General features: G+C 34.1%; 1 protein-coding gene and 1 pseudogene across 1 annotated transcript; one reads left to right on the plus strand and one right to left on the minus strand.

Moving 5' to 3' along the window:
* Positions 1-7732: 7732 nt before the first annotated feature.
* Positions 7733-14860, minus strand: LOC142644285 (uncharacterized). The gene is made up of 8 exons (XM_075818931.1): positions 14825-14860; positions 11971-12200; positions 11516-11581; positions 11308-11397; positions 10065-10389; positions 9641-9901; positions 8458-8989; positions 7733-8271 (listed from the first exon to the last, which is right to left on the minus strand). The coding sequence occupies exons 1-8, from the start codon at positions 14858-14860 to the stop codon at positions 7733-7735; spliced, it is 2079 nt and encodes a 692-aa protein (XP_075675046.1).
* Positions 14861-15228: 368 nt separating this feature from the next.
* LOC142644287 (cinnamyl alcohol dehydrogenase 1-like) lies at positions 15229-22053 on the plus strand (annotated as a pseudogene).
* Positions 22054-23795: the final 1742 nt, after the last annotated feature.

A 23795-nucleotide genomic window follows, 5' to 3' on the forward strand; every position in this document is an offset into this window, starting at 1 on the left:
CCAAAAGAGGTAAAGATGTGAAAAGTGGACTAGCACGGCAAGAGCATTAGCTCGTAAGCCCATAGGTAACAAGAATTAAAAGAAAAATAATGGTATAGTAGGAACAATGAAGTGGCATGGCAAGATCCCCAGCCAAGAGGTCCATAGACAAAAGAAAGAACATGGGCTAGGCAGGAAGGAAAGGGTCATCACCCAAGTAATGCCTAGTCCAAAGAAGAGATGAAAGGCAGAAAACATGAGCCCAAAAGTCCATGTGTCTTTCATGCCACAAGAGTTAAACACCCACCAGAATGTACAATAGAATCAGGCAAACATGAGGCAATAGCAAAGGCGTGAAGGCCAGAAAAGTAACGAATTTAGACGAAAGTGGAGCATACACACAAGGCCCAGGCACCACCTACTTGTACTCAACCAATACATGGGAGGTGGGCCACGGGTTAAGGGTTTGAGAGGATGTGGTCTGGCGGTGGGGAGAAATGGGGAATCTATTTTGGGGTTCTCGCTCAAACTTCTTTGGAGGAGAAGTGTCCTGCTGGGATGGCATCTCACCCAAAAGAAGTAAGTATGAGTTAGAACCACTAGATGCATGACATAGAGGTAGGTAAGGGAGAGGTTTAACCCTTATCTAGATGAGAGTAGTTAAAACAAAGAGAGGTAAGAGACAAGACATTTTTGTCTGGGAATAAGGCGTAGTGCAGCCAACACAGTGTAATGGTAGTGATTGAACAACCAGTAGGCCAGTGGGCAATCTTGGAAGGATACCCACAACAGGCCAAAAGCCAAGAGAAGGAGAAAAAAGAAAAGAAAAACACAGAAGTAAGAGAAGGAGAAAAAAGAAAAGAAAAGAAAAGAAAAACACAAAAGTCAGAGAAGGAGAAAAAAGAAAAGAAAAGAAAAGAAAAACACAAAAGTCAGAGAAAAACATGAGTGATAGGAATGGAGGCATGTATCAATATGTTATCAATTTCCTTCCTTCTTAACAGACCCACTCTCTGAGAAGTTAAGATTTTAAGTCATCTAGGTCCTTTTTCCAAAGTGTGTAATCCCTATAGCAGAAGCCTTCTATGAGATTACCCTCATTGGAGATCGGCTCCATTTTTGGATTTGTATTTACTGAAAAGCTAAGTCCATTTGTGATACGAACCTTAATCGACACGCTTTGAGACCCAACAAAAATATTGGAATACTTGCCCAAGAAAGCTAAAATTCAGATTTTTGATAGAAACCCTAACCCAACGTTTATAATCATAATGCGAACAAAAGGTATAAGTTGACCTTGACCCAATGATTATAAAGAATTACGAACCGAAGGTATAAAGTTTGAATGCCACAAGGAAGAATCTCTGATAAGTTCACAATTCTTGAAGAACCAAAAGAAGAGCAAAGCCTCACCTTTTCTGATTTTTATTCAATAATAAATGAAAAATTTTTACAGACTTAAAGGCCTATTTAAGGGCTCCATAAGACTTGACAGACAAGAAAATATATTCTAAAATAACTCCTAATTGATACCTTACCATATCAAGAATCAAATTTGACCTAAAAAGCATTAAATGCACCTAAAAACAAGGAAAATACCTAAAAAAAACGTTCCAAATAATAAAACTCCTAAGTTCAGGTAGATTTGGTCTGAAATAATAGCTCCAGAATAGGAAAAAATCTCCATTAACTGATATAGAGCTGGAAAGTCAATCAGACATTAATCCACGCCATAAATCACTCCAAATTAAGCCAGATCAACCCTAAATAGCTTGAATTAAATTTACTACGCTCTCATCTTCCTTTGGGCCAAGCTTGGAATGTCCTATGTTAGAATCAGCTCAAATCTCTTGAATCAGCCCATTAAGTGCTTCTTTGATCTTCTTGGATCTTGCTCTTGTAATAGGCCCAACTGGAACATGCAATGGATCCTTGAATGCTTGTTGATTCTCATCATTTTGGTAGACGAGTTTTACTTTTAGATTGATCAATGATTAGTTTGTTACCTTATTACTAAATTGCTCGCTGTAATTTTGTTATTTTTGGCTGTATTATTCTACCTTAACCTTGCTACATTCTTTTGTCCTGTTATTTAGGCGTTAGTATTATTTGTAAAATGTTAAAGTTATTCTATCATATTGTGTTTCCTGCTATAACGTCTATAACAGTTACTCCTGCCATAAGTACGTTGTACACTTAAGACTTCTGCTAAGGCGCATCTATACTGGAATGGCCCAACTTGTACACAAACTGGCCTAAGGTGTGTTTCACTTAAGTTAGTCTCAACTCTCCTACCTCAGAATTATGGGCCGTGGTACAACAGGAGAGATCAAAGCTCAACAACCCAAAAGTCCCACCATAGAATACAATTGAAGGATCTTATGCCCGGATTAAATCATCGTGTTTTGTCTGAAGGTTCCCAAGCCCCCAACAATTCCAACATAAGAGATTCATTAATTTTGGTAGGGCTGGGATGCAACCTCCACCAATGAGAAATTCTCCTTTCTATTATGAGAAATCACCCTTCTTTTATTTGGTAAGTCACACCAGTCCACTTCCATGTGAGTTCATTTAGAGAAAGAACAAACCTCACCCATAAAGCCACCATTTCCAATGTTTATGGTCCTAGCAATTATTGTCCACATTTTTGCATGGGGAACTCCCTTGCCTCCCAAACTAGGTCGTTATCAGGCATATCAGATAAAATTGATAGAGGGTCATGTAAGTTCACTAGGTGGCCATCACGTGCCTTTGCATTAGTTTCAATTTGAGTGGGAGAATTTTTAAACTTATCTATAAAAGGATCATCCTCACTTGCCTATTTTGGATTACCAATCTCACCGCTCTTCTTGCTTTCTGAAATATCAAATTTATTCAACTCTCTGTCAATCTCCAAAATCTGGCTATTAAGTAAATCTCCATGATTTACGGGATTTACTACATTCGAAAAATATGCCTTTTTTGTAATAGTTGACTTGGGAGCACTTAAATTCCCCATGATATGCTCATCAAAATCCGCGGTTTCCTTCTCTAATGTTTACCCTACCGAAGTAACCTTAATCGTATTCACCCTCGACGAAGAAGTTGTTTTTTAAAACATAGAGATTTTAGACTTCAACCCACCCTTCTTCCTGGACTCATAGAAACTTGGTACTACTACCACTGATTTTTTAATCATTGGGGTTAAGGGAGCACGTATCCAGGCCCCATATTCTTGATCACTACTATCTAAAGTGCCATCGCTCTCAATCCACAAATTGCAATCTCTATTAGTATGATCCAGGCAGTCACACCGGTAACATATATTAGGAAGGAGTTCATATTTGAAAGAAACCTAGCCTTCTTCGCCATCTTCAATTGAGAGAACATGACCTCTACACAGAGGTATAGATATATTGGCTCGAACACAAACCCTAATGAAACTGCCTCCTTCAACCTCAACATTGCTTGAGTTTCGATCCACTTCACCTATTAATTCACACAACTCCTCAGCAACACCTCTTTTCAAAAAACTTATTGGAATATTGTGAACTTGTTCCCATATCGAGACTTTATTAAAAGCAAGGTCACAAACAAGCACAACAATTTCCAGCATTTGGAGAACAACAAGATGCCTATCAAAACTCCAAGGTTCGCTAGCAAGAATTTTTTCCACCTCCTCATTATTATCAAAAACAAACAGAATCATATGATCACCCATGTTACAGACCTTAACGCCATTTTTGGAACGCCATAAAGGACTGAAAGTCCTTACTATCGCGACAGTGTTTAAGGCTCATTTTGTAAGAAACTTCGCTGCAATAGTATATGTTAGGTTCTAAGACCTTAGAGACTAATGTATTAGAACTTCAATGTGTATTGTATTGACAAGCCATGATCAAAACATTTAGTCTAGGTTTAGACTTGCTCAAAGTTTGGTTTAAATTAAGTTTGGAATCAAGTAATTGCAGGAAATTACTATTCAATTGCTATAGTGTTCGATCGATCGAAAATTAGATTCGATCAGTCGAAAGTCGCAGATCAGCAAAAATCAACAAACGTAAATAGCCCATAACTTGATCGTTTGAAGCCCAAATCACGAGTCGTTTTTTCCAGTATTTAAAGGACATTATAAGCTAACCCTAGAGAGGGTTTTTTGATTTTTTTTAGAGAGATTAGAGTGCAACTTGTGCCTCTTTTGTGGATCTAGGATTTTGTACCCAAAAGCTCTCTTAGGTGGCTCTTTATGTTGTGTGTGTGAATCTCTTGTGAGATCTAGAGTTGTTTGCCTTTACATACACTTAGGGTTATCAAGATATTGCTGATGTCAAGAGCTTGGTGATTAATTCAGTTGCAGATTCAAGAGCTTAAAGATATATAAGCGGGAGTGCTTGTACTTGCTGGGAATTCAAGAAAGAAGTAATCTGTGAATTCGGAGCTGTCACATGGTCATGGTACTAAGTTTCCTACTCAAAGTAGCAATAGGATGTTAGTGGTCTAAGTCGCTATTGTGTAAACTTCAATTCTTTCATAGTGGATTCAGTTTTACCTTGAGAATAGCTAAGTTAAATCCTCCCAAGGTTTTTTACCGGTTTCGTTTTCCTGGGTCATCATATCATTGTGTTATTCATAATAAACCTAAGTATTCACTTGGTTAATTAATTAGGTTAAACAATCTAGTTTTACAGGGGTCTAAAAACGTACAGTATACTCATTAGAGCTTCTATATTTCTGCTCAAACATCTTCCCTCCCTCTTTATCTTTTAGAGAAAGATTACTCCAATGTTTCATATGATTATCCATTTTTCCTCACTGTGTTTCCCAAACCCCCAAAAGAAAAAACCCACTAGTCTTACTAGTAACTATGTTACCCTAGAGGACACTAAGCCTTACAAGAAGGGACAGCAAAATTCTACAGCCTAAGAGAAGAAAGTTAGAGACCCCTTTCTTAGCGACAAAGAAACTGATAAGAATTCCTTCAACCTCAGCATTATTTGATGTATTTTCTAGATTTGGTGTCTTTTATAGATAACATATGATTTGAATCCATAGCATCCGCATCATGATAATTACTCTTTGGGAATATGTTGAAACATAGACCTAACAACCAAACCCATAAGTCCTGCAAAATGTACTTGTGATTTTATTGTCTCATTATATCTCAGGGGGGAAATAAAAATAACATACAAAGAAAAGAGTATTGGAATAATGCTTAATTGATCAAAATTATCATTTTTTAACTATTTAAGTTCTTTTTTTTTAGGATAAACGGCAGAGCAGTTTAAGTTTTTTAAAACATTAATAATCTATCATGTTATGTAAGTTCGAACCAGGTGGCCTGGATTTGGGTTTTTCCAAAAAGTTACTAATAATGTGGTCGAAAGTTCTTGGGCTCGTATCTTATCTTTAATGTGTTACAAATACAATGTCTGAGCCTATTTTTATTATATTGTGTTGTGAAATTCATTATAAATGACAATTTGAATTTTGAGTCATCAAGAAATGTCACGAACGCAAGTTGCAGACCAAAGTCTACCAACTCAATTATCGTGAAAATTATTATATAGGAAGCATTAAACATAATACTATAAGAGAGAGAAATAGAAAGAGAAAGTAGAAACCAAAGTCATCCCACAAGTATTCCCAAGTCACTGACCTACGAACAAAAGTGGAAAAAAGTAAGTCACAGTATGCATTTATAAGTTCTTAGTTCTCTCACGTCTTCTGTTTTAATGACCATTTTGATAATTAACTATGTTCTTTTTCTATACTAGCAACTTCTTTTTTTCACTGAATTATTAACCGTTTCAACCTTTCTCTATAACTATACCCTATTATTAAGTTTGAAAAAACATTATATAAGTTTGCTTAGCTTATCCAAACACATACCAAATTATTAGTTATCACACCTAATTTCAGGCAGGTTTGTCTGTCACCACATATCTTTATCACAAACCTGACAAGTTGCTCCTTTCTCTATGTACGGTGACATGTGCACCAACCTTCATCTCTATCTACTCTATGGCATGAATAGAAAAAATAGTGTATTCTAAAGATATACTCCTTCCCTCTCACTAAGGGTAGGTCCCACTCATTATAGGATCTACCTCTATGTGAGAAAAAAGAAGTATACTCTCATACTACCTAATAAATTTCTGTAAGACAATAGTCTCAAGAGCCAAGCGAATGAAATACAGTGTCGACTTGAATCATGATGCACAATTTGGTAGGGTTTTTTTATTTTAATTAATTATACACTAGTTTATGTTTGTCTCAACAAAATAACACAATGCACAATGGATTTATCCTAGCCATATCATCCATTTAGTTTCAATCCTAGCCATATAGTTCAATCAAGGTATTTTTCAATCAATAATCTCTACTATAATAAAATTAAAATGGAATCCCAATAGAAGGATTAATATAGTCTACCTAGCACATGGAATCAAACCTTGTTAGCCAGACCATTGATTAGCTTCCATTGAAGTTTTCTTGTCCATTTTGTACGTGTTAGAAAAGTTTAGCACGATTGATATCAACCTAACATTGCTTGCTGTCCCATCCATGTATATAACCAATATGTACATGTTAGAAAAGTTTAGTACAATCGATATCATCATATCAGCCTGACATCGCTTGCTGTCCTATCCATTTATAACCCAATATCTATACCATCCATTCCATTCAATTCTATTCATTTTCTTTTATAAGGTACCAAACATGAGCTTAATGCCTAACAAGACCATCCATGCTAAAAAGTCAACTTTTTTTTGGCTTATTTATTCAACTGATTGGGAACTGTTTATCTAGCTTTTTTGTTAGAAATTTTTTGTTAAAAGTGTGTTAAAGTATACATACATTTGAAATAAAAAATTAAAAAAATGAGAAAAAACAGAAATTTTTTTAAAAAAAAGCTATATATAAAAATTAAAAATTAAAAACTAAAGCTGAAGTCGACTCTAAGTATCCCACAAAGAAGAAGCCTTCTCTTTTTGCTTAGAGCATCCACAGCAGTGAAACTAAAAATTTAGCTTTTTAGCTCCACCAAAAGTTATTTTATCTATTTTATCTATTCACTTTACAAAACATGCTGCAGCAGTGGATCTATTTTAGCTTTTAACACAATAAAATAATATAAACATCACAATAAAATAATATATCCACTACAATAAAATAATATATTCATTACAATAAACAACCATCACAACTACCCGCAACCGCTACCATCGACTCTTCCACCGCCACCGCAATCGCTACCGCCACCGCTACCGCTGCCGCCACCGCCGCCGCTGCCGCCACCGCCGCAGCTACCGCCGCCAATTCTTCCACCACCGCAACTGCCACCGCCACCGCAGTCGCTACCGCCGCAGCCACCGCCACCACTACCACCAACACCGATTCTTCCACCACCGCGGCTGCCACCGCCACCGTCGCTACCGCCACAGCCACCGCCACCACTACCACCAACACCGATTCTTCCACCACCGCGGCTGCCGCCGCCACCGACCCTTCCACCACCGCCCAAATTATACTTATACATTTTTTTTTTTACTAAAACAATTTCTCAATCATCATGATAACGTAACAATAATATTTTATTTTAACTCCAAATTATATATATACAAAACTCAAACTAAATTATGAAATAGAGGAACTTTATAATAAAACATATAAAATAAAACACATATTATAGCTGGAACAATGTAGTCCATAGATTACTCACATACATAACTCAAACTAAATTACAATAAAACTCACACACTCGCACAAGTTCCTACGACTCGCCATGCAATTGCCATAAATGTTCAACAAGGTCCTTCTGGAGTTGAAAATGAATGTCTCGGTCTCTAATGCGTCCATACCTCTCAATGCATGACAGAAATTCATAATTTTGTTCATGTAACACTTGCATAGGAGGATTATCCACTCCATCAATTTGTTCATAATCCAAATTTACCACTTCATTATCATCCCGTTCATCTTCAACAATCATGTTATGGAGAATTATACACGCTTTCATGATCTTTTGGAGTGTTTCAAGATGGAAAAAGCGTGCAGGTCCACGGACAATTGCGAAACGTGCTTGAAGCACTCCAAATGCACGCTCAACATCCTTCCTATGCGCCTCTTGGGTTGCTGCAAATAATTTTCGCTTAGGTCCTTGTGGAGATGGGATTGTTTTCACAAATGTTGCCCACTTTGGATATATGCCATCAGCAAGGTAATATCCCATTGTGTAGTCATGACCATTGATTGAGTAATGTACTGCAGGACCACGTCCTTCAGCAAGTTCATTAAATACATGAGACCGCTCTAACACATTAATATCATTATTTGACCCAGGTAACCCAAAAAATGCATGCCATATCCAAAGATCATATGATGCTACTGCCTCCAAAACAATAGTAGGCTCACGAATATGACCACAATATTGACCTTTCCATGTAGATGGACAATTTTTCCACTTCCAATGCATGCAATCAATTGAACCTAACAAACCTGGAAAACCTCGGCGTTCGCCATGAGCTAACAGTCTAGCAATATCTTCATTGTTTGGTTTTTTTAAGTATTCCTCAGAGAAAACATCAATTACCGCAGTAACAAATTTTTTCAAACTTTCTAATGCAGTAGTTTCTCCAATCCGCACATATTCATCTAGCAAATCCCCCGATACTCCATACGCAAGCATTCTAAGTGCAGCAGTTATCTTTTGTAATGAAGATAAACCGAGTTTGTTGGCACCATTTATTTTTTGGACAAAGTAAGAGTCATGAGCTTCTACCTTAGATTGAATACGGAGAAAAAGAGAACGCTTCATCCGAAATCTCCTACGAAATAAAGCGGGTGGATATACTAGCGTGGGAGCAAAGTAATCAAGAAAAAGCCTCTCATGGCCTGCCAAATGATTACGTCGAATAGAGCGACGACGTTTAGGTTGTGATGTTTCCATAACATGTTCTTCAATTATCTCATCCTCATCTGAGTCATCAAGAAGCAACTTGTATAACAAAGAGTGATTCATGGATGCAACCTTCAAGACAATTGAAAAACAATTATTACTATAGATCCAAGATTAAAAAGTCAAGTGACATATTAAATATAACAAATTTACGCATAAGCCACAACAAATTGAATATAACCAAAATGCTATAAAATACTTTAAATTTTACTTGCTCTAATTTCTATCAAAGCATCAGCAGCAACAACAACAACTCAGCAACAACAACAACTTGCTCTCATTTCTATCAAAGCAAAACAAGATAAACAATAAATTTAAAAGTTTACTACCAAAATACTATAAATTTTAAGGCACTACAAAATACTACCAAAATACCATAAGTTTAAAAGTTTACTACCAAAATACTTAAAGGCCTACAACCAAAATACTTAAAGGCTTACATAAGCCACTACAAAATACATAAAGGCCTAAGCTACATCCAAAATACAATCAAACCCATTAATTACGTGAACTTCGTTTTGCCATGATTTCCTCTTGGAGTTGTTCATAAAAAGCTTTTTGTGCTCAGGTCAAGCCACTTGTATCTTTCATCATGATTCTCTCCTCCTCTAACATATATTGCATCTCAAATTTTTTCTTCTCAATCATGACTTTTTCCTTCTCAATCTTAAGTTTTTCTTCACTTCTTTCCTTCTCAATTGTAAGTTTTTCCCTCTCAATAACCATTTTTTCCTCTTCCAATCGAGTTGCATCCTCAATAAATTTCATTTTCTTAATCAAATATTCCCCTACATCTTTTCCGGTGGCTTTGTTCCTTCGGTTGGCTTTTTCGGCCTTCTTACCAATTGGCCTCTCAAGATTGCAACCGTCACCAAGTCCGGACGCACAATCCCCTTCGCCCCCTTCGCCAATAGATGTTGACTCTGGAGTTGGAGGCACGGATGCTCTTGATCTTCCATTAAGATTGGCAAACTTTGGTTGGTCCTTTAACATGAGCCAACAATGCTCAAGAAGAAAAGGGTTTTTGGTGTATCTCCAAAAACAAAGCCTTCGCATTGATAATCTAAAAAAAAAAAATATAACATGATTAGAATCTTCAAACTATTGATAAATGTGTATATTAACACTAATGCAATATAATTTATACCTGATCTTGTTCGGTTATACCACTTTTATGAAGTGCGTTAACTTTAACCATGCACCCTGCAAACTTATTTGTCCTTTCACTGATCAATCCCCAACGACTTAACAAGGAGGTAATAGTACGTGTGTTACCGAATTTATTGTACTGCGTGAAGTATTCCCAAACTTTTTGACGAAATGTAGCTTGTGTTTGTTCATTACTGCTTACGGGATCAACACTAGTATTAAGCCATGCTGACACTAAGAGTTGATCTTCCTCTACACTAAAGTTAGCGCCCCGTTTTCCTTTTGTAGAAGAGGCATTCTCAATTTCAGGTGGAGAATCGAAACTGACACAGGAGTATTTTGAGATGTTCCTAAAATTTGTGAGTCAATTTCTATATCCCCATTCATGATACCCGTGTAATATGGTAGGTCCCTACATGACTCCATGTCTCTACGTGACTACATAAAATTAGACAAAAAAAAAAATGTAAAGTTCCTTTCACACAAAAATTTTCCAATCGAAATCATGGTTATGAAAAAAAATAAAAATAAAGAAACAGAGGATAGGATAAAATAGCACGTCATTGTTATCCATAGTAAAAATATAGATTGACATATGATTCTCAAACCAAAGATCAAGACTTAGTTGTCCATATCAAAAACATGCAATTAGTCAATTACTGATACCTGAATTTTGATCAAATACCCGCTATTTCCATCAACAGGGAAAAAAATAGATTGATAAATGAAACATGCAATCAATTAGTCAATTGCATGACACATGCCTCTCACATCAAATACATGCAATCAATGATATCTATCATATTTCATTATTTAGATTAAGAAATCAATTGCATATATTAGTTAAATCCACTTGATGATTTTCTCTGACCAGCAAAAGGGTATTGCAATCTGGTCTCAACCAACAAAATCCCACCTTTAACATTGCTTAATAAACACCACCATCATAACTTCCATCCATGGAGATATGATATCCAACACACACATACACACACATACATATAGCAATTTCAACACAAATGCAAAACGAAAAGAGGGAAAAATCCATTGTACCATATTGAGAGACCATTATTACTTGCAAACAGAAAAGAAAAAAATCCAGAATTGTGAACAACATTGTACAGAGAAAATTCCATACACACAAAATTCCATGCGGTTCTTTTTACAAACTTCATTTTGGTTCTTTTTTTAGTAATATCATGGTTATGAAATCCATATAAAATCCATAAATTCCTGCAAACAGAAAAATTCCAATCCATTCAGTACACACAGAAAATTCAGTCCAATACATTCTGTACCCACAGAAAATTCCATTAACACATAAAATTACCCTGCACACAGAAAATTCCCAATACAGTCTGTCCAATACAATTACGTTCTACCAATTCACAAATGTTCAACTGACTTGAATATGTACACACAGAAAATTCCATACACACAGAAAATTACCCTGCACACAGAAAATTCCCAAATACATTCTGTCCCATACAAATTCGTTTTGCCAATTCACAAAAGCTGCAAACAAATATGGGCAGATTGTTTCATATATCCATTTGAGTACTTGACTGAATAACAACTCATTGCAACAAGTTTGTGTAGCACAAGCAATACCTGGTACTATATTTGTGATTCCTTCCAAGAATCCAGGCTGTGGGAAAAAAGAAAAAGTAAAGGGGGTCACTTCTCATAAATCAAAATCTGTCATGGCATAATTTGTAATGCAAAAAATTAATGTACATGTGAAGAATTCTGAAAAGCATGCCAAGATGAGAAAAATGGGCTTCGTGCATTCCAACAGAAACTAAGACAACGTTAGGTGTCTCCACTTACCCCCATTCCTTCTTTTTTTTTGTTAGAGCATCCAACCCAAAAGCTTAAGCAAGTAGGTGGAGAATTCAACTGACCTGAAGTGAAACAGAGGGCTGATCGGCGTGGGTCTAAGGCCGAGAGGGTTGATCGGCGTGGGTCTCAGTTGATCGGCAGTGGAACGGTGACGTTGAAGACGGTAAGGGTCGGCGGCGGCGAGCTTGAGAGAGTTGAGAGCTTCGATGGCGTGGGCTGAGGTTGATCGGCGGTGAGCTTGAGAGAGTTGAGACGGCGTCGGCGTGGGTCGGCGGCGAGCTTCAGAGAGCGACTGTGAAGAGAAAGTGAAGGAGAGACTGAAATGGAGAGACTTCCGGAGTGACTGAAGAGAGAAGACGGCGTCGGCGGCGGTGGCGGTGAGCTTCAGAGAGGGCGGTGAGCTTCAGAGAGGGCTGTGAAGAGAAAGACGGCGTCGGCGGTGAGCTTCAGAGAGGGCGGTGATTTCAGAGAAGGAGAGACTGAAATGGATGAGGTTTGGTTTCCGGAGTGACTGAAGCGAGGAGAGAGAGAGTGAAATGAAAGAGGGAGTCTGTGAAATGAAATGAAGCGAGGATGAGTTTCAGATATGTGTTTTTTAATCAAAGCCGAATAAAATAGTATTTTTTTTTTATAACTTTCAGCTACAGTGCTCATGTATTGATACATGAGCACTGTAGCGCAAAGCTAAAAAAATTTAGCTTTGCCTCCACTGCTGTGTATGGGATTTTGTGGTTTGAGTGGAGCTAAAATAGCAATATAACTATTTAGCTCCACTGCTGTGAATACTCTTAAGTTAGCTTAATTGCCCAACACTGGCACATTTTGCGGGTCCCCTATTACTTTTTTTGGTCAAAACGTGAGATAAAATTAACTATTTGCTGAAGTTTTTTGCACAAATGTTATGTCTTTTTTTTTTTTTTTTAATTGTGGGTCTCATTCTATATTTTTTGCTGCATTACTGTCAAAGAAAAAGAAAATCAACTTATTTTATTTTGTTTTTAGTTTTTATTTACAATATTTTTAGCAAAAAGTTAAATAAGTTATTTCCAAACAGACACTCAGTAAATGAAAAAGTTGCCTTGTTAACTATTTCATTAAGAACTATAGAATTTTTAGTAGGGAATACTTGGTACAAAATTAGAATGCATTTAAAATCTAAAAATACTTGTCATCAAATTAAAAATGCAATTGGAATTACATTTGACACAAAATTATAGTGAATTAGAATTTAATTTAAATTTTTTATTTAACTTCCACTTTTAAAGGTAGTTATTAACTCAAATATAAACTTCAATCAAATTTCATCTTGTTTGAAAAAACTATATATATATATATATATATATATATAAATAGGTCAATGAGCTACATCCTTTTTTTTTCTATAATATAATGCATTTATCAAGAATAAACAATTTTTATATTCTAACAATTGATATCCTTACATAGTTTTCTTATTATTAACTCAATTATATTTCATTCAAAATTTTACCTTGTTCAAAAAATTGAATATATAAATAGGTCAGTAAACTATATCCTTTTTTCTATAATATAATGAAATAATCAAAAATAAATAATTGACATATTCTAACATAAAATATCCTCACATGGTTTTCTTTGAAATATTCAATATATATCTTACCTTTATTGTTGTTAAATGAATTCGTGTAAATACAAAGAATTACAAACTAGTGACATTTCTTTGAAATCAACACATCTGAAGAAAAGTTCATTAATTTATTTCTATAGATCACCAATTTTAATCAAAGTCTCTTTTAGAATAAATTTCACTCAACATAAAAATCAATGGAAGATGAAGATGTATAAAAGTGATCAATTTATTAGGGTCCGTTTGAAGTAAATTAATTTTATTAGTTTATTTAGTTGAAAATAATAAGTTACATAAAAATATAATTATATCCTAAAATTAATAATTAAAAATATAATATATATATATATATATATATATAAACCGAAACCTCTGAAACTCTCACAATTTGCCATGTCAGCACAATATTTAAATAAAATTATCATTTTATTTAGATAAAATATTTTTTGTTTAGTCTAAACTTAAAAAATAGTAAAACTCTATCTCTCTAACAAGTCCAACTTAAACTCAAACTCATCATTTTTTTTAAACAAAATTTTCTTTTGTTTAATCCAAACTTAATAAGGAGTGAAACTTTATCTCTCTAACAAGTCCAACTTAAACTCAAACTCAAACTCAAACTCAAACTCAAACTCAAACTCAAACATTGATATTATTATTATTATTATCTCTCTACTTCACTAACATGATATTTTATGATAGGGTACAAACTTATAGTCATGGATTATTTTTTTGAATGTAACCCAATCTTTTTCTTATATTTTTCTATTTCTTAGTCATATATATTTTGTTTTGTTTCAATAATTTCTAAGCCATGAATTATTTGATTCTTTAATATTTTTTGGTTTTTCATAAGTTTTAATATTTAAATTTTTAAGTTATTTTTTGTAGTATTTGAAATTGTCTGACAATTTTTTTGTAAGTCATTGCACGTTCAAGCAATGGTTTTTCATCAAATTGTAACTCACATTAAAGTCATACAATAGCAAATCATGTAATGGTGTAGTTTCTTAATTAATTTAAGATTTTATAAAATTATTTTAATCTACCTTACAAATAGGTAAGTTCTTGTGCACAGCACAAGTTAGCGACTAGTAGATTTTAATGCACTAATTAATTATCAACGTTATACTTGCAAGGTGAAGAGTTTGAGGGCTTTCTATCACTGCACAACCTCTACGGCCTCGGGTGATAAAGGGACCCTTTTATCTTGTGGATGTAGACGAAGTGGCGGCGTGGCTAGAAGCCTAGAACCCGGAAGCAATGGATCACTACACCAACCGGATTTCACATACCGTACCCTTACTTACCCCACTGTTGTCCTGAGTTAGAGACTCATGAGACATCAATTTTTCTCATTTGCTTTCATTTTCTTCCATTTGGTCCCGTTAATTATAGGGTGCTGTCTATTACACGCAACCACAAGCAAATGCCACTTCTGCACAAAAACTATGACATCAAGTCATGTTTTTAGTTTAAAAATGTACGTAAGATGGTGTATAAATAGAATACAAATCATTTGTACCATTTTATGTGTATCATTTTGTGTGTTTCACTTTATATTTTACTAATTACAATTTACTATGTATTTATTGAACTTTTTTGATAAAATAATCAAAGTTTAAAATGGAAAAAATTAACTCATAGTAAATTATAATTTGTGGAATATAAAGTGAAACATAAAAAATAGTTGAGAGAATTTATATTCGCATAAATGTATATACGAGACATTTACGTAAATTTGCATGGTTATATATATATATATATATATATATATATATATGCTAGCTTAGCTTTTCTCATTCCTCCAGCCTCACTCACCCATTGTCTCTTTCTCACAATTGTGTGTTTGAGGAAAAAAAAAAAAAAAGAGTAGATTTAGGCGGAAAGGGCTACAACAGGATGGGCAGCCAGAGACCCTTCGGCCTTCGGGAATTCTATCCCCATTTACCTACACTCTCAGGTAAACATATCAAACCCAAGCTTTGATTCTCTTTTCTCTAATTTTTGACGCATATATTCCACCAATTTTCATCTGAGTTTCTCCCACAATCAAACATATTTCTTTTTTCTGCAGAAACACTGGCCCAGAAGATGTTTACGTCAAAGTAATCTGTTGTGGAATTTGTCACACTGATATTCATCTGATCAAGAATGATTTTGGCAAGTCGAACTATCCAATGGTTCCTGGGTACACACTAATAAAATACACTCCCACTTGCTTTTTTCCTTATTTACTTATCTATTTATATCCATCTTCTAATGCTTGTCATGATTTGATTCTTATCTTTTTTTCTCTCAACTTTTTGTGCTTATTTGATTAATTTTTATCATTATCAATGGAAACTGAGAGAGGCATGAAGTGGTAGGCGAGGTAGTTGAGGTGGGATCAGACGTGAGCAAGTTCAGAGCAGGAGACATGGTGGGAGTGGGATACATCATTGGATGCTGTAGAAACTGCCACCCATGCAAAAACGACATCCCGCAATACTGCAACAAGACAATCTCGTCCCTCAACGACGTTTACACTGATGGCAAACCCACCCAAGGCGGCTTTGCTAGTGCCATGGTTGTAGACCAAAAGTAATTCATACTCACAACCGTACTTCTTTCACATAATATGATATATAAAAAATATAAAAATATAAAATTACTCTTTTTCTTTCTTGCAACACAAGAAAGCTATGGGTGTGCCAAAATACTAGAACATATTTCTTTTGATTTATAGGTTTGTGGTGAAGATACCAGATGGGATGGACCCAGAACAGGCAGCACCACTATTGTGTGCAGGAGTGACAGTTTACAGTCCACTGAATCACTTTGGGTTGAAGCAGAGTGAGTTGAGAGGTGGGATATTGGGGCTTGGAGGATTGGGACACATGGGGGTGAAGATAGCCAAGGCCATGGGCCACCATGTGACAGTAATAAGCTCTTCGAATAAGAAGAGAGAGGAGGCATCGGACCATCTTGGTGCTGATGAGTACTTGGTCAGCTCTGATGCCACTTAGATGCAGGAAATGGCTGACACACTGGATTACATTATTGACACTGTGCCTGTGTTTCACCCTCTTGAGCCTTACGTTTCTTTGTTGAAGTTAGATGGGAAATTGATCTTGATGGGTATTATTAATACCCCTCTGCAGTTTCTCACTCCAGCGGTTCTGCTTGGTAAGCTTCTCTCTTTTTCAACCGGGATTTAGAGGTAGAAAATTTAGTCAAAGATTGGAAATTTTAATTTGGGTTTCTAATTTTTGAGGGTTATGCTGTTTTGGAGACTACAATTTTTTTTTTATCAAAGATTGAATCTTTCTTGTGTAACTAGTTTGGTTGCACGTGCCGCTCATTTCTTGAGAAAAATAAGACGTAATTTACTTTGGAAAAAGTACAAAGTTATATACTTAAATTTATAATAGCTTTCTAACATATGAATATATATTTATTATGACAATTTCTTAGAACCTATTTACTAAATGTAATATCTACTCACCAAAAAATTATACTAAGAATGATAATGAATGTCATTATTTTTCAACAATAAACAACTAAATTTTGATAAGACATTGTAACAATATATAAAATTTCACAATGAATGATAATATATGCTACAATTGAAACTCTTAATCAAATGAAATAGTTGCAATCATCTGCAATGAAGATTTTGTTATCCATGCATACTTCTCTCTTTATTTTCTTATTTTATGAGCATAACTATAATGTTTAATTTACTTAATTTTTAATATGAAAAACCCTTTTAAGCAAAAAAATAAATTAAAAAAGAACAAGATAACAAAAAACATATGCTATCAAAGTTTCCATTAGATAAAATTATAAGTATAGAAAATTTAAACTTAGTAAATTAGAGTTTTCTAGGTAATAAATAGAACACTATATATTATCATTCTCACTTTTTAGGCATGACTATCAGATAAAATTCAAAATACACAATGAAAATTTTTGGGATATTAAAATTCAGTGGAGTGTATTTTAGACATTTTCACAGTAGAATATTTTAGAAATCATAAGATTTTGCTAGATTTATCTAAGAGTGTAACAGTTGGGGTATATGTTGCTTTACAAAATATAAAGGAGGAAAGTTTTCAACTTTAGTTTAGGGAAGGAATGAAACTACCCCAAATATAAAGGATGAAAGTGATTTTTTGCCTCTCTTTTTGTGTGTGTGTGTGTGTGTGTGTGTTTTAAACATTAAACAATGTGTTAAAAAAAAAGTCAGCCAAGAAAAACTGTGTATAAAACAATAAATTTTGACTCAACAAATTGACTAATCCAAAAAAAAAAAAAAAAGTCCAGCAACATAACAAAATTTCGCAATATTTTTACAATACTTTTAGCTTTAGCTATGGTGGGTTTTAGTCTAATATTTTATTTTAGAGTAATGCTAAGTCCACAACATTTTCATAACAAATCTTAGGTGGTAAATTGTTATTGATTTAAACTATGCATTTAAAAAAAAAACAAAAAGCCAATTGAAGAAAATTGTGTCTGAAATAGTAAATTTTGGCTCACCAAATTTTACTAAACTAAAAAAGAAGCCTAGGAACATAACAAAATATCATGATACTTTCACAATATCTTTTATTTCCAGTTGTGGTAAGTCTCTGTAAGGACACAGTTTGGTTTCTAAGCCCAAAAGGTAAAAGGATCTAGGCCCAAGGAGCTCAATACAATGAATCTGTAGAGAGTGGGCTAGAAAACTAGGCTTTAATAAGTTAGACAACAATTATAGTGGATCCAGATGACAAGAAAACAAGAATAAACTGGTTTTATCCAAAGAAAATCGTCATCAGCACAATTCGAGGAGACTAGTTCTTGTATATATCTCTTTTGAATTTGGTTACAAGTCCAATTCTTATTGCTACAGTCCATCTCTCTCCATTCTCCAATCCCCCTCTATAATGGTGTCTCTCTTCCTTATATTCCATTTCTTCTTCATCTCCACCTTCCATGTGTAGGTCAAGTGGTAGGCTTTGATCCTTATTCCATCAGCACCTTCCTAGAGTCTCTAAGAGTAGTTGTAAGGCTAAATATTACTATTCAAGTATCACCTTCACATTAATGCTGCTAGAGAGTTAGCTGCAGAGCATTCAATGGTTACAGCTTTCTCTTAGATATTTCTTCACTTCCCTTTGTCCTATGCTTTACTGATGTTTATCCATATCAATAGAAGCCTCTAGAGTGTTGCTCTTGATGGCAAACTACACCTTCTAACCTCTGCTTTGATTAGCCGAGGTGTTGTTCATCCTCGGACCTCCTTCCGGAACTCTCATGACTAGACCCCTTTCCTCATACACTAACATAGACTTCTGCGATGACGTTTATCCGTCTACGGATTATTAGGCATCCTCGGATAAGGCCCACGGCCCAACGCACACTACTAGGCTTGTCCTTGAAATAATCAAGCTCTTGGGGCCCAGCTTTCTTTCTCCCAAACCGTGGTTAGAAACGCACCATCAATTTATTTTAATTTAAAATCCTCCTATTTTCCTGAGAAGCAAAAGAGGAGAATTCTAAAGGGCTATTGTAAGGATGATAGGCCCAGTAGTGTGCGTTGGGTCGTGGGCCTTGTCCGAGGACGCCTAATAGTCTGAAGACGGATAAATGTCATCGTGGAAGTCCACGTTAATGTATGAGGAAAGGGGTCTGGTCATGAGGGTTCAGGAAAGAGGTCTGAGGACAAATGACACATCGGCTAATCAAAGCAGAGGTCAGAAGGTGTGGTCTACCATCAAGAGCAACACTTTGGAGGCTTCTATTGATAAGAATAAATATCAGTAAAGCATAGGACAAAGGGAAGTGAAGAAATATTTAAGAGAAAACTACTACCACAGCATTGAATGCTCTGCGGCTAACTCTCTGGCCGCATTAATATGAAGGTGATACTTAAACAGTAATATTCAGCCTTACAACCACTCCTAAAGACTTTAGGATGGTGCTAATGGGATAAGGATCAAAGCCAACCACTTGACCTATACGTGGAAGGTGGAGATGAAGAAGAAATGAAATATAAGGAAGAGACACACCATTATAGAGGGGGATCGGAGAATGGAGAGAGAGGGACTGTAGCAATAAGAATTAGACTTGTAACCAAATTCAAAAGAGATATATACAAGAACTAGTCTTCTCGGATTATGCCGAGGACGATTTTCTTTGGATGAAACCAGTTTATTCTTATTCTCATGTCATCTAGATCCACTATAATTGTTGTCTAACTCATTAAAGCCTAATTTTCTAGCCCACTCTCTACAAATTCATTGTATTGGGCTCTTTGGGCGTAGATCCTTTTACCTTTTAGGTTTAGGAACCAAACTGTGTCCTTACAGTCTTAATCTAATATTTTATTTTTTACGTTCACAATAATTTCACAACAAATCTTAAGTAGTAAATTACTGTTGATTTTAAGCTGAAGCCACCACTTTAAATTGTGTATTAAAAAAAAACAAAAACAAAAAACCAGCACAAGAAAATTGTGCGTGAATAATGAATTTTAACTCACCCAAATTGACTTAAAAAAACAAGTCTAGGAACACAACAAAATGTCATAATATTTTCACAATACCTTTATTTTTAGCTTTGGTAAGTCCTAATTTAATATTTTATTATTTTATTTTAGAGAAATGTTACCTCTACAACATTTTCATAACAAATTTTCGATGACAAATTGTTATCGGTTTTAAACCAGGTCCATTATTGATATCACTTTTTTATCTATCAAAAATACTTTGCCACTTAAAATTTGTTGTGAAATTATCGTGTAAATGTTGTGAACTTAGTATTTTTTTAATATTTTATTTTGATCTATAAAGAACTGAGATCTAAGCAATTGTAAAAATATTGTGACAATAACAAGATGTTATAATATTTTCACAATACATTTATTTTCAATTATAGTTGGTCCTAATCTCATACTTTATTATTTTATTTTGAACTATAAGAAATTAACATCTCAATAATTGTGAAAATATTGTAAGAATATTTTGAGTCAGTATAACAATATTGTGTCTGCACATATAAATATTTAAAAGTAAAATACAAAAAGAGGACAAACTAAAACACTAGCATACTATGACAAACAAACAAAAAAGCCCAGCTCAAGCAAAACGGTGAGTTTTGCCTCACCCAATTGAATAAACCAAAAATTATTGTTGATTGACGCTATTGACACTTTTTATATAGTTAGTAGATTTAATGTTTTTGGCAGTCGGTGTTTTGTCTCTTGGAATTTATTTTTAGGGTATGTTTGGTAGACTGCAATAGGCACTGTAATATAATAGTTATTATAAAGACTGCAATAGGACTGCATATTTTTATTATAAAGAATAGTCATTCCTTATAAATAGCTATTTTTCAAAATAAGAAATAACTATCTCTCTCTAAATGGGTTGCATTAGTTATTCCTTAGTAAGTGTAATAATTTCAAAACTTAATATATTTCCAAATAAACAAACTTTCCATATACATCTAACAACTACAAAAATAAAAAATCATAAAAAATAACACACATCTCTCTTAAATTTAAAAAATAACAATTTTTAAAGATATATAATTGTATGAGTAAGATATATCCTAAAATAAATTTTAAATTTTATTCTAATGTTATAACTCACGACCAAACTTATGAATAGGTTTAATGTGCCTTTGGCAATATTTATTTTTGTCAACTTATTTTACTACTTATGGGTCTCACTGCACTTTTGGGTATTATTTATGGTCACACTGTACTATTTCAGTTAACTTTTACCTTTATCTACAATACTTTCAGCAAAAAGTTTTCAGTTTCAGCAAAATAAGCGGATCTCAAACAAACACTTAGTTATTACATTACAATATATTTTATTCCTAGTAATAAAGATGAGTAATGCTAATGCCTAGTAAAAAAAATTTACAAACTACTGATATAGTAAGAGTTTATTGGTAAATGAAAAAGTGATATTAATAGTGGGCCTAAATAAAAACCAATAAGAAGTTGGTCATATCAACCATTTGTAAAAATGTTATAAAATATTGTGTGGCTGTAGCATTACTAAAAAATTAGGACAAAACTTAAGTACAGAACCTTATGTGCTGTTCTTTAATTTCCCCTCTTAAAATTCAGTCATGTGACTACTTATTTAAAAAATACACTTCTTTCCAATGAGAAAATATCCACATGGCCGAATCTTAAGAAAGTAACCTAAGGAACAACGCTTAAGTATTTTACCTAAGCCTTGCCTCAAAAATTAATGTAAAGAACTTATAATTCTTACAAAAACTGAAACATTTATTGCATTTTATGGGTTTTAATAGTGAGTGATTTGCTTTGTTTGCTTCAATTTGTGCAGGGAGGAAGACAAGTACTGGGAGCTACGTTGGGAGTGTTAAGGAAACAGAAGAGATGCTTGAGTTCTGTAAAGAGAAGGACCTGAGTTCCACAATTGAAGTCGTCAAGATGGATTATGTCAACAAAGCCATTGAAAGGGTAGAGAAGAATGATGTTAGATACAGATTCGTAGTGGATGTTGCCGGAAGCAAGCTTGATCAATGAAAACAAATACAACTATAAGAGAAATAAAAGATTCAATTCTGTTTAAGACATTAACTAAATGTCATATTTTTGCTTCTTTTTAGTGACTTAAATTCAATGTTTTTCTCCATAATAAGAATCCGAGGTGGTATTTTCTGGATTTCAGGGTTTACTTTTGGCCAAAGGAGATCTACCCTCATTGTGTTTCTATCTCGCGTCAATTAATATCATAGCACGTTTAACATCATGCTATGGCAAAAAAGTCTACACCGAAGTAATTAAACACCATATTAAAGATGATCGTAGGGAGTAGGCTCTCAAGATGATGGGCCAAAATGGGCAAATGTCATTTTTGCGCAAAAAAAAAAAAAACATTATGCCCTATTTTCCAAACTAATTAGGAAAATGCCCCTCTTTTAAAACTCGATTTCTCAAAATCGAGTTAAGCCCTATAGCGACGTTTTAAGGAGTCTATAGCAACGTTTTAAGGAGCCTATAGCGGCGTTTTGGAAACTTGAGTTCGAGTTACAAAACGCTGCTATAGACTTTTAAAACATCGTTATAGGCTCCTTAAAACGTTGCTATAAGGCTCCATAATTTTTTTTTTAAAACTCGATTTTGAAAAAATCGAGTTTCAAAAAAGGGGTATTTTCCTAATTAATTTGAGAAATGAGGCATTTGCCCATTTTTTTGCGCGAAATGGGCATTTGCCCATTTTCACCCAAGATGATGATTGAAACTAATAATAAGAGATTAACCCATGAACTCTACAAGAGCATACTAATCAATTTTGGTTTGAATGCCAAACAATATCGTGAAGAGAATGGGAATAAACGTGTTAGAGATTGTGCTCATAGCTGAACTATCAATCAACACCAGGGATGGAGCCAGAGGATACACATTTTTATTTGAGAAAGTTTAAAATCGTAACAAATTCTCACAATATTTTCACAACATTCTTATTTTTAGTTGAGATTGATATCAGAATAGATATATTTTATTTTTATTTTTACTAATGATATACTGATATTATAATTTATTGTAAAAATATTAAGAAATTTTGTGGGATTACTCAAACAACTCCTCCCACTTTAAACAATAAGCCTGACACAAAATAAATACCATTGCCACCAAACCTGTTTAGACTTTTGACCAATTTCAATCCTTTTTCTTTTAACTTATCCAAATTTTTTTCCTTTCATTTCAGTTTAACCACATGGAACTCAAGATCCGTTTGATTTGGATACTGCTTATTTTGCTGAAAACTGAAAATGATAAAAAATAATAATAATAAAAGTTACTATTCACAAATTTTTTACTGTTCGCATGTCTAAATGCACTGTTCATGAACAATAAATAGCGCAAGAGGCACTCAGCTAAAAAATAAAAATAAAAATAAAACCAAACGTGGCCGCAGACGCACTGCCCAAACAAACACTCAAACTTTACACAAAATAATAATAATAATAATAATAATATCTTGTATGGCACTAAAGCAGTAAAGCATCAATTATTTATTTCTCCTTCATTTTTTGCATTTTCATAGTTTCAAATTTTGATTTTTATCATAAATCCAAATTTTAAATAATTAGAAGAATAGAGAAAGAAAAGTTGAAATTTATTTTCTCAATTTATTTTGAGGAATCAAATTAAATTTCTAAACTTGATGTATATAGATTAATCTCTTACTTTGATGATTGATCGTCAGGAATGTTTTACAATTTTTTATTTATTTTACAATTATTTAAATGTTAATAGATTTT

This window comes from Castanea sativa, chromosome 7, assembly GCF_040712315.1.
Source record: "Castanea sativa cultivar Marrone di Chiusa Pesio chromosome 7, ASM4071231v1".
In the NCBI taxonomy this organism is placed as follows: domain Eukaryota; kingdom Viridiplantae; phylum Streptophyta; class Magnoliopsida; order Fagales; family Fagaceae; genus Castanea; species Castanea sativa.

Bases quoted from the DNA above. Each gene is read 5' to 3' on its own strand.
- LOC142644285 (XM_075818931.1), bottom strand. From the start codon at position 14,860: ATGTCTCATGAGTCTCTAACTCAGGACAACAGTGGG. The intron at 11,582-11,970 runs GTCAGTTGAATT...ATTTGTTTGCAG, and splicing joins AGCCCTCTGTTTCACTTCAG to CTTTTGTGAATTGGCAAAAC. The intron at 10,390-11,307 runs GTTTGCAGGAAT...CTCCTGTGTCAG, and splicing joins GAATGGATTGGAATTTTTCT to TTTCGATTCTCCACCTGAAA.